This window comes from Schistocerca piceifrons, chromosome 4, assembly GCF_021461385.2.
Source record: "Schistocerca piceifrons isolate TAMUIC-IGC-003096 chromosome 4, iqSchPice1.1, whole genome shotgun sequence".
Taxonomy (NCBI): domain Eukaryota; kingdom Metazoa; phylum Arthropoda; class Insecta; order Orthoptera; family Acrididae; genus Schistocerca; species Schistocerca piceifrons.
Genome location: NC_060141.1, coordinates 246229752 through 246245139, shown reverse-complemented (window position 1 = coordinate 246245139; position 15388 = coordinate 246229752). Strand labels below are relative to the sequence as shown.

The 15388-nt window shown below is 37.2% G+C and overlaps 1 protein-coding gene across 1 annotated transcript in view; it reads right to left on the bottom strand.

The window, feature by feature from the left end:
* The window catches only part of LOC124795760 (mucin-2), a 111361-nt gene that overhangs the window by 13071 nt on the left and 82902 nt on the right, over window positions 1-15388 (bottom strand). Inside the window, exon 8 of the mRNA XM_047259843.1 lies at window positions 7100-7227. Coding sequence (XP_047115799.1) covers window positions 7100-7227 — 128 coding nt within the window. The remainder of the gene's footprint in view (window positions 1-7099; window positions 7228-15388) is intronic.

The following is a 15388-nucleotide window of genomic DNA, read 5'->3' as shown; positions in this document are numbered from 1 at the left end:
GAATACACTAAGCAGATTCAGAAGGATGTAGGTTGCAGTAGGTACTGGGAGATAAAGAAGCTTGCACATGATAGAGTAGCATTGACAGCTGCATCAAAGCAGTCTCTAGACTGAAGACCACAACAACAACAACATTATTCCAGTCTCTGTCTTCCCCTACAGTTTTTATCCCCTGCAGTTCCCTCTAGTACCATGGAAACTATTTTCTGATTTCTAAACATATGTCCTATCATCCTGTCCCTTCTTCTTCTCAGCATTTTCCATATGTTACCTTCTTTGCCGATTCTGTAGAAAACCTCCTCATTCCATATTTTACCAGCCCACCTAATTTTCAACTTGCTTCAGTAGCAACACACCTCGTCTCTTCTGTTCCAGTTTTCTCACTCTCTGTTATTCACTAGTGTGACATTACTAGCAGCTGGTTTGACTGCTGTAAGATGGAGTGAATCTGACAGTTCGGCTGTGAAAGTGTGAATGTTCGTTGGGGCAGCTAAATGTCAGAGGGCAGTGACAGGTGAGCTGAGTGGAAGCAAAGATGCCTAGCAACCTGTGAGGCCCATTGGTCACTGGACTTTTCCAGGCAGGAAGAGCAGTGCATTCTGGTGACATGGTCATGGGATGAGGAAATGTGGAGGGACCTGTGGCTTCACCACTAATATGATTTTAATGAAATTACATTAAAACTCATTACAAGCATGCTAGAGAAAAACCAATGACAGTTTTGGAACTGCTGCAGTGGGACAAGCTCATTGAAAATAAATTCAAGCCTGAAGCTTTAATAGTTAAAGAGTTATTGACATCACCATCATCATGATCATCATGATCATGTTCATCATCATCATCATCATCATCATCATCATCTCAGCCTTTTCCCATGTCAGGTAGGGTCGGCATTGCTTTGCTGGATCCTTCTCTTCCATAAATGCCTATCCAGTGCTTCTTCTCTGAGCCTCCTTTTTCCTGTAGGTTTCCTGCTACCTTGTCTTTCCATCTCAGTTTTGGTCTTCCTCTTCCCCTTGATCCTCTGATTCCTAGGTCTTCAACTCTTCTCCTCACATAGTACTCCCCTCTTCTCTGCACATGTTATTGACATAATTACTATTATTGTTTATAGTAAATTGTAACAACTGAACTCATTAAAAAAGTCACACCCATTATACACCAGATGAGAGAAGACAATGCCTGCAATATAACGAACAGATTATTTTTCCAATTAAATAAATAAATATGTTATAAACAATTTAGCTTATTTAAGTTATCAGTGCCATAACTTTGGACTCCTCCACAGAGACACAAATGATCTTATCAGCATGAGTTCCTTTCCTTTAGGTTCCAATAACTTTCAACATGTATTAAATTGTAGTTGTGATTTACAAAATAGGTCAAGTTAGTGTTTCGACTGGAGTGCCAAATGTGGCAAATTGATGAATTGCTCCATGATGGATACAGTATCATAGAACAGAATGAGGTAAAAGTGTGGAGCAGCCAAAAGTTGCATACAACTTCCTTTATTACCAGTTTTACTTGTCAGATGTGAGCATTTTCAGTAACTTTTAATAGCTATCAAACAAATATAAAATGTATCTGGCTGTGTACAACACCAGTGTAAGACACTTCAGTTCAAAATTCAATATTTCACGGAATAATGTAGATGGAAGTGTAAAAATTGACATGCATGGTTGAAATGACATGGCATTCTACTGAAACCAAAGAAAGTGTACAAAATGAATGATGTCTGGTATTGGTGCTGTATGGAATCAGATACATTTACTGTGTGGACAGTGGCTACTAGTAGTTTCTGAAGATGCTCGGAATGATGTGTGGAACCAGTAGTAATGGAAATTGTGTGTGAGTTGTGGTTAGTTCACAATTTTGATTCATATGGTCACTGATCACCTCCCAGATGATGCCTGGTCTCTCTAGAAGTGTATACAGTTGTATGTGGTGGTTAGTAGTTATTCTTCCTAACAACATGTCATCTCCCATTTGAATTTCCCATTAGTGCTTTAATGAGCTTCATCCTAATTACCATCTAAGTCCCTTATCACCAAAATTCATCCAATATTAAGAATTCTTGGGTGCAATATAAATAATGGTACAGAAAACACAAACATTAGCATACAGAGGAAGCATTGCATAGTAAGTAGGCCAAAAATTCTGCTGCTGAATATTGCAGCTCAGGTTTTGAATAACTCACATCTACCATTACAGCACATGTTTATGCTGCAGATGTAAATGCTCTGCTAATTTTTAAGCATTATCCACTGCTCCAAGACTCTTGTATTTGGTATGTAGTGCTCTATTCTCAATGTGACCTGGATTTACATAGACATTCATGCCTCATGTAGAACCCATGAGACAAGCAATGTAGCATCACACTCCCAGAAAAATATCATCCCTACAATTCTAAAGATAGAAAGGGCAGATAAGTGCAAGTACTGACGCACAGTCAGTTTAACAGCTCATGTATTCAAGCTACTGGCAAGTGTAATATAAAGAAGAGTGGAAAAGGAAATTGAGGATCTATTATATGACTATCAGCTTGGCTTCAAGAACAGTAAAGTTACCAGAGAAGCAGTTCTGAAGCTGTGCTTGATAATGGAAGCAAGACTAAATCAAAATCAAGACACACTCATAGGACCTGTCAACCTAGAAAAAGTGTTTGACAATGTAAATTGGTGCAAGGTGTCAAAAATTCTGAGAAAGAAGGAATAAGCTGTAGGGAAAGATGGGTAATGTACAATATGTACAAGAACCAAGAGGAAACAATAAGACTAAAAGACCAGGAATGAAGCGCATGGATTAAAAAGTTTAAGGCAGGGATGAAGTGTTTCAGCCTGCTGATCAATCTATGCACTGAAAATGCAATGATGGTAGTACAAGAAACGTTCAAGAATGAGAATAAAATTCAGACTGAAAGGTTGATGAGATTCACTGATGACATTGCTGTCCGAGTCAAATCGAAGAAGGGTAACAGGATCTGTAGAATTGAATAAACAGTCTCATGAGTACAGATTATGGGTTGACAGTAAACAGGAGAAAGACAAAAGGAATTAGAAGTAGCAGTAATGAGAATAGCAAGAAACTTAACACCAAAATTGGTGAACACAAAGCAGAAAAAGTAAGGGAATTCTGATATCTTGGAAGCAAAATAACCCATGAGGGACAAAGCAAGGAGGACATCAAAAGCAGACTAGATAGGCAAAAAAGGCATTCCTGGCCAAGACAAGTCCACTAGTATCTAACATAGGCCTTAATTTCAGGGAGAAATTACTGAGAATGTATGTTTGGAACACAGCACTGTGTGGTAGTATAATGTTTTCAACGGTTCTCCAGAGTGTGGGCAATGTATGGCCATTAACTTTGAGTGTGGCTCACTAACATCAATAGGGGGTGGCCATACACCATTGCTCTTTAGCCCAACAACACAACATAACAATATTAATACTAAAGCCTTGTATTAGCAGTGATACATTAGTAAATAATTTAATAAAACATGTACTGAGGTTGGATCTGTTGGTCAAAATCGTGAAGAATAATAACATTGCTTGAAACAGAATGATTTTAATATTATATAAATCCCAAAACAGAATTGTTTTAAGATTTATGTAAATCACTTTTAATTATTTTTTTAGAGAAGCATAATATATGTGAATGGTGGCCAGAAACTAGTAACACATTGAATAATTGAACAGTATATATCACCAGAGTAAATTTTGTATTACTTTCTGCAGAAGCAGCAGTAATACCCAGCAACATGTGCTAAATTACAATGAACAAGTCCCGGTACATGAATAACATTCGCAGTATACACACTGCCCACAGCATTACCAGTACCAGACAAAATACCTCACCAACATTTCAGATGCAAGATGACAAGCAAAAGACTGTGAGCTCTGCCCCACACAGTTATTTAAAGGTTCAGTTACATGACCACTCCTTGATTCACTGCAGATACATTAATCCTGACCATCATTCATAATTTTCATGACAGTTTCACATAATTATGTACGATAGAACATACGAAAATCGTTGCAGTCATTTCCAATCTCTTAAGAAACTGTTATACATCATTTTACAATTTTAAAGAAATACCAAACAAAGAAATTGCCACTTTTGGCACTCTAATCAAAACACTAACTTGACCTATTTTATAAATCACAACTACAATTCAACACATGTTGAAAGTTATTGGAATATTAAGGAAAGAAACTCATGCTGATAAGATCATTTGTGTCTCTGTGGAGGAGTCCATAGTTATGGCACTGATAACTTAAATAAGCTAAATTGTTTATAACATATTTATTTATTTAATTGGAAAAATAATCTGTTCGTTATATTGCAGGCATTGTCTTCTCTCATCTGGTGTATAATGGGTGTGACTTTTTTAATGGGTTCAGTTGTTACAATTTACTATAAACAATAATAGTAATTATGTCAATAACATGTGCAGAGAAGAGGGGAGTACTATGTGAGGAGAAGAGTTGAAGACCTATGAATCGAAGGATCAAGAAGAAGAGGAAGACCAAAACTGAGATGGAAAGACAAGGTAGCAGGAGACCTACAGGAGAAAGGAGGCTCAGAGAAGAAGCACTGGATAGGCATTTATGGAAGAGAAGGATCCAGCAAAGCAATGCCGGCCCTACCTGACATGTGAAAAGGCTGAGATGATGATGATGATGATGATGTCAATAACTCTTTTAACTATTAAAGCTTCAGGCTTGGATTTATTTTCAATGAGATTGTCCCAATGCCGCATTGAGGAGTTTGTTTCAAACAACGGAAAATCCAGGATTGAATGTAACAATTTGTTTAGTGCAGTTTTTTGGAAGTAGCAGTAATGGCTAGATTTAAATCGTAACTGCTACTTTTATTTGAAGTACCTTTACCAGCAACAGATTTTTTAAATACAAAACATATTTCTTTTTCTGCCACTGTGTTTGTTGCTTCACAAATTCAGAAAATTCTTTTGGTTTTTCCTTCCACAAGTGTACACTGTTTTTAGTAGATGCTGGTCGGTGGCAAAGTAATTATCTTCTTCATGTGTACCACAACGTACATGCCTCATTCCAGTTCTTGAAATTCAGATTGTGAATAGTCAGAACAATACAGTCTGTAATATATGAGTGTGAATTCTTTGAGAGCAACAAAATGATTGCAGTGGAATGTTCTTTGCTTTGATTTCCATTGCTGGATTTGCCACATTATCCTTCAGGTCATTATCACACACACTGTTTATGAGTGCAACTTTTCATCCAATGAGAGCCATTTTGAATGTGAGAAAAGTGTAAGAATACCTTTTATTGCAAAGTTGGTTTCTGATCCTTTTTACCACAAAATGTACGTAGTTACTTTATAGAAGCAATGATTAGTAAGATAATTTTTTTGTAATTTGGTTTTGAATTATTAGGGATTCCCATGGGACCCTACTAATACCCTAGAAAAGGACAACCCTGAAGTAACCCACAAATTATTCACCAGTTGTTGAGGTACTCATTCCAATCCCTGGTTTTTATTCTTCACATCAGTGAAGGTTAATTTACAGAGTGACCCAAAAGTATGTTAACATTTGAAAGTTCAGTACTTCATGCAATAATGTAGGTAGAGAGATAATATTGGCACACTTTCTTGGGAAAAAAAAGTGACCCACAGATGGAAGTGATATGATACAAAAGCAGTAATGAGCATAACAACTGATTTTTAGCAAAGACGAGTTTCCTTATAATAAATGATCAGCATGTCAGCCATCATTCATCAACAATACATGTATTTGAGGAAAAATGCCGAGAACAGTACTCTACAGCATATTAGTAGGTATGATGGAAACTGCTGTCAGGTGTTGTCTTTTACATCCCTGATGTTGTTGGATGATTGCAGCAGACTTGCAATTTCAGGTAATTCACAACCAATCATCACACAGATTGAGGTCTGAGGACCTGGGAGGTGAAGCATGATGGAAGTGGTGGCTCAGCATGTGATGCTCACCAAACAATGTGCTCAAGAGATTTTCTACACATGTAGCAATGTGGGGTGGAGTGCCAGCCTGCATAAAAGTCATCCCTACCCGCATGTGTTTATCAGCCAGTCTAGGGATGGTGCAATTTTGTACCATACCAGTGTACCTTGCACCCAGTAATTGGCATGTCCAGTGACATCTGTTGGCTGATGTTTGCACTCATTTTTGGTTTCAATAAAACCTCATGTCATTTCAGGTACCTGTGTCAAGTTTTACCTCTCTGTCCACATTATTCCATGAATTAGTGCATGTTCAAATGTTAATGGTATTTTGAGTCACCCTGTGTACTTCATCTTGAATAATTATTAATTTCAAGGTAGGTTGATCGTTAGCAAACTGATCCATGGAATATAGAGATTTTTGAGCATATTTACACATACAGTCAGGCAGACAGATGGTGGAGGCAGTAACAATGAACAGCAAACCCATTACGGGTTATCTCGTCTACATAACTGTGAGTAATTAGTTGGGTCTGTATGTTTTAATATTTCATTTGATATCCTCATATAAGTTTACAAGCATATTTAACAAGCTGTCATATTATTATGTGTGATTATGGTGATCTTTCTAGATTATTCACAGCTGGCTAATTTCTATTTTATTTCATTCTCAACTTAGTTTTGCTTCACTACAGAGGTAGTGCTACTGAATGCACATTGTCTGTTACCTTTGTTGGTAATGGAAAGTTGTGCTCTGTGACCACAGCATGATTCTGAGGCAACCAGTAAATGGTGAGTAAGACATGTTATTCAGTTATGTTTGTTTTGATAGCTGTACAACCAACCAGCAGATGTCTATTACACTATTATTAATGTTCTTTTTCAGTAACTTTTGTATTTCTGAATCACATCATTTTAAATGGTGAAATTTTTGCCCACTGCTGCCCACAACAGTGAGGAAAGAATATCATCAAAGGCAGTACTTCTCCATCACGTACATGAACTTAAGTTGTGAAAAAAACAAAAAAAACTGTTTTCTGTTTCATTCTTAAAAAGCTTTACTTTTTTCTTGTTGTTCAGACACATGAGAGGTTTAATTTTTTTACATTTGACAAGATATTACATGGAAATACCTTCTACTTACAACAGTAACTCCAAATATGATGACAAACAGGAGAGAGGCAAGTCCGATGACAATACCCGCAATTGCCCATTGTGGAAGTACCATTTCTTCATCCAGTGTTATGGCAGGTGTGACCACTTTTGGAATAACTGTGAAAAGATTTGTGTTAACATACAGTCAGTTAAGGCTATTATGGTGTGTAAAAAAAAGAAAAAAAATGAAAATATGTGAGAAGGATGCTCTGTAACAGCATTAAATGTGTGTGCTAAAAGAAATACTTTATGTAATCAATCTGAAGAAAAAAACTAGTAGTAAGGGATTGCCTTTTACTCCAGAGGTATCCAGTGCCAAAACTTGGCAATGGAAAACAGTAAATGTCGTGGACTATCCCTTTGCACTCAATTAGCCTACTATTGTTGCATGGGAAGAGTCTAAGTTTGCTGGCTTGCTGGTTGGTAAGTGGTGAGGGTAACTAAGAATGGTACAAAATGAGGGAAACATACATATACCCAGATTTGTTGGCAGAGTACTCCAGAGTTTTTCGAATCCTCAAAAGAAGTGAGGGAAGAGAGGAACAATCCTCAGCACAGTGAAACTGGTAGAAGAGACAACCCATTTTTTTTGGAGTTGGTAAAGGAAGAATTGCTATGTTGTGGAGAAGATATGACTTCAAAGGCTAACTGAGCTGCTACCCACAGTAGGAAAGATATAGGGGCACCCACTGGTCTCACCTAACTGTGTATCAGCACTCCATACTAGGGACTCCCAACTTTTTCAAAAGACTACAGAAATGATCAGCTGGACAGATATATATATGAGAACAAGAAAGTAGGAAAAGGAAGTATGATTACTCACAGCAGGCAACCCATTACATGCAAGGAATAAATAAATTTAAAAAATGGAAAACTTTTTATAGGGTTTGGCAGAGATTTTACAGTTATTTAACAGACAAAAAAGAAAGAGGAAGGTTCAAATAACAAATTAGAAGATATCTGATGATTTAGTCTGTAGCTGAGATATAAATCACTAAAGAAAGGAAGAAAGATTAGAGTTTACTATTCCGTTGACAGCACAGTCATTAGGGAGGCAGCATGAGCTCATATTATGAAATAATGGGGAAGTAAATTGGCCTCGTCCTTTTCAAAGGTGTCATCCCACAATTTGCCTGGAGCAGTTTTGGGAAAGCATGGGAAACGTAAATCGGGGTGGCTGGACAATTTGAGCTGTGTTTCCCTGAATGTGAATCCACTGTTTTCAGAAGTTGGTATACATATGAAAGATTTTGGCAGAAAAAAAAAACAAAAACAAAACTTTATTCATGGGTAACTGACAGGACAGCAATACTACATTTAAAAACATAGTGGGAGTCTATCCAGCAACATCTGGAAACAGAGATGAAACAGAAAATTTCTGTAATAAATTACAAGAAAGAATAGATCAAGTAAAACATAAATGGCCAATCTGGAGATTTCATTGCAAGAATCAGAGTGCAGAAAAACAGTGATTCATGGAGGGACAGACATAAACAAAATGGAATTCGATTAAGAGATTTCTGCACTTGTAATAAATTAAGAGTATCCAATTTTGTTCTTAATCATATAACAATACACATATTTACTTGTCCATGGTGTGGATTAAAACCTTCAAATGATTATACAAGAAACTCTAGCTTTACATCCCAGATATAATGCAATATAAAGATGCTAAATAGGGTACTGGCCACTGTCTTCTGATAAGCAAAAGCAGACTGCTAAAACATTACCTAAACAAGAAACACTAAAAACAAGTACAATGGAATACATACAAATTAAACTAGTTGAACAAGGAGAATTACAGAAACAATATCAAGATAGACTACAAGCTTATATTAAACCAAGACTAGGTGATGCATTTCATTGTACAAGAGCTATCAAATCTATAAAAAAAAAAACCTGCAAAACAAAGTTTAAGCACACAGAGAATAAGACTCAGAAAATGTTCAGGAATTTGGAACAAATAATCCATTTATCCATTAAAAATTGAAAGGACACTTATCTGAAGTAGACAAATTCAGAAAGTGTAGAAAGTAAGCACACAGAGCATTATTCAGAAAAAATGGGAACAGGAGCACAAGGTTGGATTAGGGAAGGATGAAGAAGGAAATCACCCTTTCGGTTTCAAAGGAACCATCCTGGACTTTGCCTTAAGTGATTTAGGGATATCATGGAAAACTTAAATCTAGATGGCTGCATGTAGGTTTGAAACATTGTCCTCCTAAATGCGAATCAGTAAGCTGAAGTTGTGAAAAAATTAGAACAACATACCATTATAGCTCAGCAATATTATATTTCTTCATTTTTTAAACTGAAAAAAGACTACACTGCTAAACAAACTACAAATGGGATTACAGCTACATCTTATGGGTTATGATAAGAAAGAACACATAACTTATGATGCTACTGGATATAATGCCATCACAATATGTTAGATTACGTAGCCATAAAGAGGATGAAAAAATAAGTAAGCTGTTGGAGTAGACAGAGTGCCAGTGGGAAATAAGTGGGAAAGACTTATGGTACATATTAGATTTTTTCAACACTTTAAGTGATGCTGATGCTGGTCAAGAAGCCAATGCTGGTGCCCAGCTGCAGTCGCTGAGTAACAAGACTTCACAACATCAAAGCTGATACCCATTACCAACAAAACCTACCCTTGCAAGACCTGTTGCAGGCAGCAAGAAATCTGCTACTGCTCTTACAGCCCAACCCAACTATCATAGAGATTTTTTCCCCTTGGTTCTTGCCTTGGCACTTTTTTCTTCTGCCCTTCAAAATGCTACCCTTTGAAACTTGAGACCCAATCTATCCCCAGATGAGCATGTATTAATGGCTAAACATAATCAGATGTACACAAACATCACAGTATTCACACTGTGTGAGGCCTCACTCAATGGAAACTAACCAATATGTACAGATGGCAGTACACCTTTTGTGTTAGCCAGCTTGTTGACATGGGCATGGTAGTGCTCCACCCTATAAAAACTTTAATGATGTCTAATATTACAAAAAACAGCAGTAATGGAATATAAACTTGGAGGTGAACAGTGTTGAATTAAGGGGAGGTTTACTATCTTTTGGTTAAAAAAACTATGTTTTTAAAAAATTGCATTTTTGGATCCATAAAAGTGTTTAGAATCCATCCCTGAAACAGTTTTTCTGAACACGGAACGGAAATGTTTGTTATTCGCTTTTGAACAAAAAAATGCGCCTGCCTGAAGCCAGCCTTTTCCACGCACCTGTTGTTTTTTTTCTTTCAGAGGATGTGTTATTGTACTGGTGCTTGGAAGGAAACACACAAAATTCAAATGAAGTTTGAAAGCGTGTGTTTGGAAGTTAGCCCCCAATCATTTGCATTCTGGTGCAAAGACTGTGGAGATTGTAACTTTTCTGGCAGTGAGCAGCCTCAACAAAGGGTGTTCAGCGATTCTGAAGACCATGACAACAATGGACGTCACACTGGGACTCTAAATGACGCAGTTCGCCAAGCATTCAGACGACCACCGGATTCAAGCGACTGAAAACTGCATGTCACCGGCCGTATGAGAGGCTCTGGAACAGTGCAGGATGGCCCAGATCAAGCAGAACGCCCTCTGTGACAAAGAGGAAGAATTATTTTATGGGCCCAGAATAACAGATTGAACGTAAGTTGCATAATATTGCATTTATATGTGGTCAAAACTTCAAACGCGTTTTTCTCTAAATGATTTTTGTTCTATTGCGTGATATGGTAATTCAAATGTACTGAACTGATTGGCTTGATTCTTTGTTTCTGACAAAGCTAACTAAATTGTCTAGGAGCTGTACCACTTGTATTCTGACCCATCAACTATAAATATTTTTACTTGGCCGATGAAGTCGAAAAATCAATGTAAAAAACCTTATTATTTTCGAATGGCCGCCATTTTGTTTCTACAGATATCTTAAGCGAGGTACAACTCCTAAAGAATCTTATATACTTCACTAACATCAATTCAATTTTGATTTCAGACGAACCGGCTGACCTGTGATGTACCGCGCGTGGAGGTCTACATCAAAATTTTGTTTCATTCCGACGACACTTCCGCATATGCTCTTTGACATTTCCGGTCAGAACAATTACAGTTTGTAGAGGAAATATCAGTAAAGATTTTGACCAAATTTGACATTGATACCTATAACACATCCCAAGAAAAATTCTCAATGAACATACTTTTTTCGGGCCGAAGATAGTAAACCTCCCCTTAATCATAAAATGTAGGCCTTCACTGCAGATATTTGCATCCATGGTGATTAATTGGCATTAGGTCATCATCAAAGACATATTTACCTACATGATGTTTCAACCTCCAGTGCTGGAGTCATCATCAGAATCTATAATGACTAAGAAGCCAGTCAAAATCTCAAACAAGCTCAGCAAGTTGAAATTGAATCTAAATAATGTTATGCTCAGGTTTGATGTTTTGTCACTGTTTACTATGATTCCTCTTAATGAGATGATATCACAGTTGGAAAGCATTTTCATAAAGGATGTGGCAGATCTCTTTGAACATCGCCTCACATCAACTCACTTTCAGTGTGGCAACAAATTCTTGGAGCAAACTGAAGCCTCGGCTATAAGGAACCCACTCAGTGCAATTGCAGCAAACTTTTGTATGGTTATATTTGAAGAAGGACCCCTTCAGATGGCAAAGAAGAAAACTTTATCTTAGTTTTGGTACATTGATGACACTTCCATTATATAGACTCTCAGAATTTCTAAATTTTCTGAATGATATTAATCCATACATATTATAAAAATGGATGGATGTATTTATGTGTGTATGTATGCAATTATGATCCACATCTCCTCCAAAACCACTGGACTGATTTAAACCAAACTTGGTACACATATCGCTTACTAAAACCATTGCTGTTGGGGTAAGAACCACCTACCTATCAACAGGTGTGGGTGATCAGGAAAAAGCAGCGTACCCCACAATACGCAAATACCCATACTTTAGTCATTCAGTACTTAAGAATGATAGTACTTAGAGACTTGCAAACATTACACAAAATTTCCAATCTTTACAAAACATTTTCTTGCTGACAACCCCCACAAACTGAAGAAATGAAAAAAGTATATTGCTTACTACATTTTTGTTGTTCGTGCAATAAAACTGCCACATGAAGCATTACATTTTGATTGAATAATTCTTTACTACTAACTTCATTCATGTCAAATTTTTCAGACAGTATTCACACATACCACTGAAATATTATGTTATTGTATGACACATAGCTCAGGAGATATGATGTCACAAACTCTGAGATGTGTGAAAAACTGTTGCATCATAGATGTCATTTAAATTTCTCATTTTGTTGTACTGACAAAAATATATCATTGTATGACACCTAGTTCAGGAGATATGATGTCAAATACTGAGATCCATAAAAAACTATTACATCATGCATGACTTTTTAATTTTTTTCTTCTTTATTACTAACTCTATTCACAACACATTTTGCAGATAGTATCTACATATGCCGCTGAATGTATATATACAAATATATATTGCTGTATGACACACAGTTCAGGAGAAATGACATCATAGACCTTGAGGTTCATGAAAAACTGCCACATCATGCATGAAACTTAATTTATTATGTCTTTATCACTAATTGTATTCAAACTGCATTTTGCATACAGTATTCAAATATAGAACTGAATGTACATGCAAAATTGTATATTATACAGCACATAGTTCAGAAGATATGATGTCATAAAAATTGAGCTACATGAAAACAAAACTGCAGGACGAAATTCACTAGAGATATAGTTGAAATTTGTGTACAAGTATGTGTAAAATATTTTACACATATTAGAAATATATCTGACATGCATACACAGGTTGAGCCACATGTAAGAAGCCCTCCTAACCCCTGGAACAATTCCAACCAAATTTGGAGGGGAAAGAAGGAGATGCACAGAGATGGGGGAGGAAGAGATACACAGAGAGAAATGGAGGAGGGGATGGACAGAAAGAGGGAGGAGGAGAAGGTGGACAAAAATAGAGGGGAGGAAGAGATGGAATTAGAGGGAGAGGAGAGGATGGACAGAAAGGGAAGGAGCAGATGGTCAGAGGGGGATGGACAGAGGGGGGAGGAGCAGATTGATGGGGAGAGAGGGGGAGGGAGAAGATTAACACAGAGAGGGGAGCTGGATATGGTGGACAGAGTGGGTGGATGACATGGACAGATAGGGGGGGGGGGGGGTGAAGGAGGAGATGGACAGAGAGAGGGGGAAAGAGGAGACGATCTAATAGAAGGTTGGAATATATACATACCCCACCAGTGACAGGTACCCAGCTAGTTCTAATATAAAGTTCACTGCGGAAGAAAAGGAAGAATGTCAAATTTCAATTTTTGTTGTTCAAGTCCACTGACACAGACAGATACCTTCACAGAAATTTTAATCACTATACCAAGCAGATAAGTGGAGTGATCAAAACATTTGTGGACTGGGCTGAAAAAACCTATGAACTGCAGTACTTGGAGTACGAACTTGATCATTTGAGAACTGTCTTCAGATGAAACAGCTACTTTAGCAGTAAGATGAATAGGGCACTACACCCCCAGAGATCTGGAGCTTCTAGTGGAAAAGATTTGACTAAAGGTAAGGTCAACTACAATTCATAAAAAGAGTCACACATCGCATCTACATCTACATCTATCTCTATACTCTGCAAACCACCATGAGGTGCATGGAAGAGGGCACATCCCATTGTATCAATTATTAGGGTTTTTTCCTGTTCCATTCATATATGGAGCATGGGAAGAATGATTGTTTGAATCCTCTGTGCATTCAGTAATTATTATAATCTTATGCACACGATCCTTTGATCCCTATGTGAGCAACACATAGGGGGTTGTAGCATATCCCTAGAGTAATCATTTAAAGAAGTAATTCAAAAGCCAAGATCGCTTAAACACTGTTTATTGGATAACCGGTTTCAATGCACTAAAGGTGCCATCATCAGATCTGAATGGTTTATAAGTGTTAATCTACATTCAGATCCAATGATGGCACCTTTAGTGTGTTGATCTGAATGTAGATTAACATTTATAAACCATTAAGATCTGATGATGGCACCTTTAGTGCATTGAAACCGGTTATCCAATAAACAGTGTTTAAGCGATCTTGGCTTTTGAATCACTTATACAACAGAGTGATTGCCCCACTACACACTATGTGTTCACCGCATAATCATTTAAAGCCAGTTTTTGAAACTTTGTTAACAGACATTCTCAGGATAGTTTACATCTGTCTTCAAGAGTCTGCCAATTCAGTTCCCTTAGCATCTTAGTGGTAAGGGTTACCCTCCGCCACACACTGTATGGTTGCTTGAGGAATGTCTAAGCAGATTTAGATGTATCTCTGTGACACTCTCCCATGGATTAAAGACACCTGTGATCATTCATGCTGCCCTTCTTTGTACACATTCAATATCCCTTGTTAGTTTTATATGGAATGTGTGTCACACATTTAAGCAATATTCTAGGATGGGTTGCATAGGTGATTTGTAAGCAATCTCTTTTGTGGACTGATTGCACTTCCTCAGTATTCTACCAATAAATTGAATTCTGCCACCTGCTTTATCCACAACAGAACCTATGTGATCATTCCATTTCATATCCCTACAATGTGCTACAGCCAACAGTGATTCATTGTTATTATAGTCATAGGATACTACAGTTTTTCGTTTTATGATGTGCAAAATTTTTCATTTCTGAACATTTAGAATAAATTGCTAATCTCTGCACCAGACTGAAATCTCATCAAGATGTGACTGAATATTTATGCATCATCTCTCAGATAGTACTTCATTATAGATAACCGTATCATCTGCAAAGAGCCTGATTTTACTTTTAATATTGTCTGTAAGGTCATTAATATACAACATTAACAGCAAGGTCCCAACACACTTCCCTGGTGCACACCTGAAGTTACTTCTACATCTGACAATGACTCTCCATCCAAGATAACATGCTGTGTCCTCCCTACCAAAAGTCCTCAATCCAGTCACAAATTTCACTTGATACTTCATTTGATCATACTTTTGACAATAAGCATAGGTGTCATTCTGCATCAAATGCTTTTCAGAAATCAAGAATCACTGCATCTGCCTGATTGCCTTGATCCAAAGCTTTCAGTATGTCATGTAAGAAAAGTGTGAGTTGGGTTTCACATGATTGATGGTTTCAAAATCCATGCTGGTTGGCACAGAAGGGGTCATTTTGTTCAAGATACCTCACC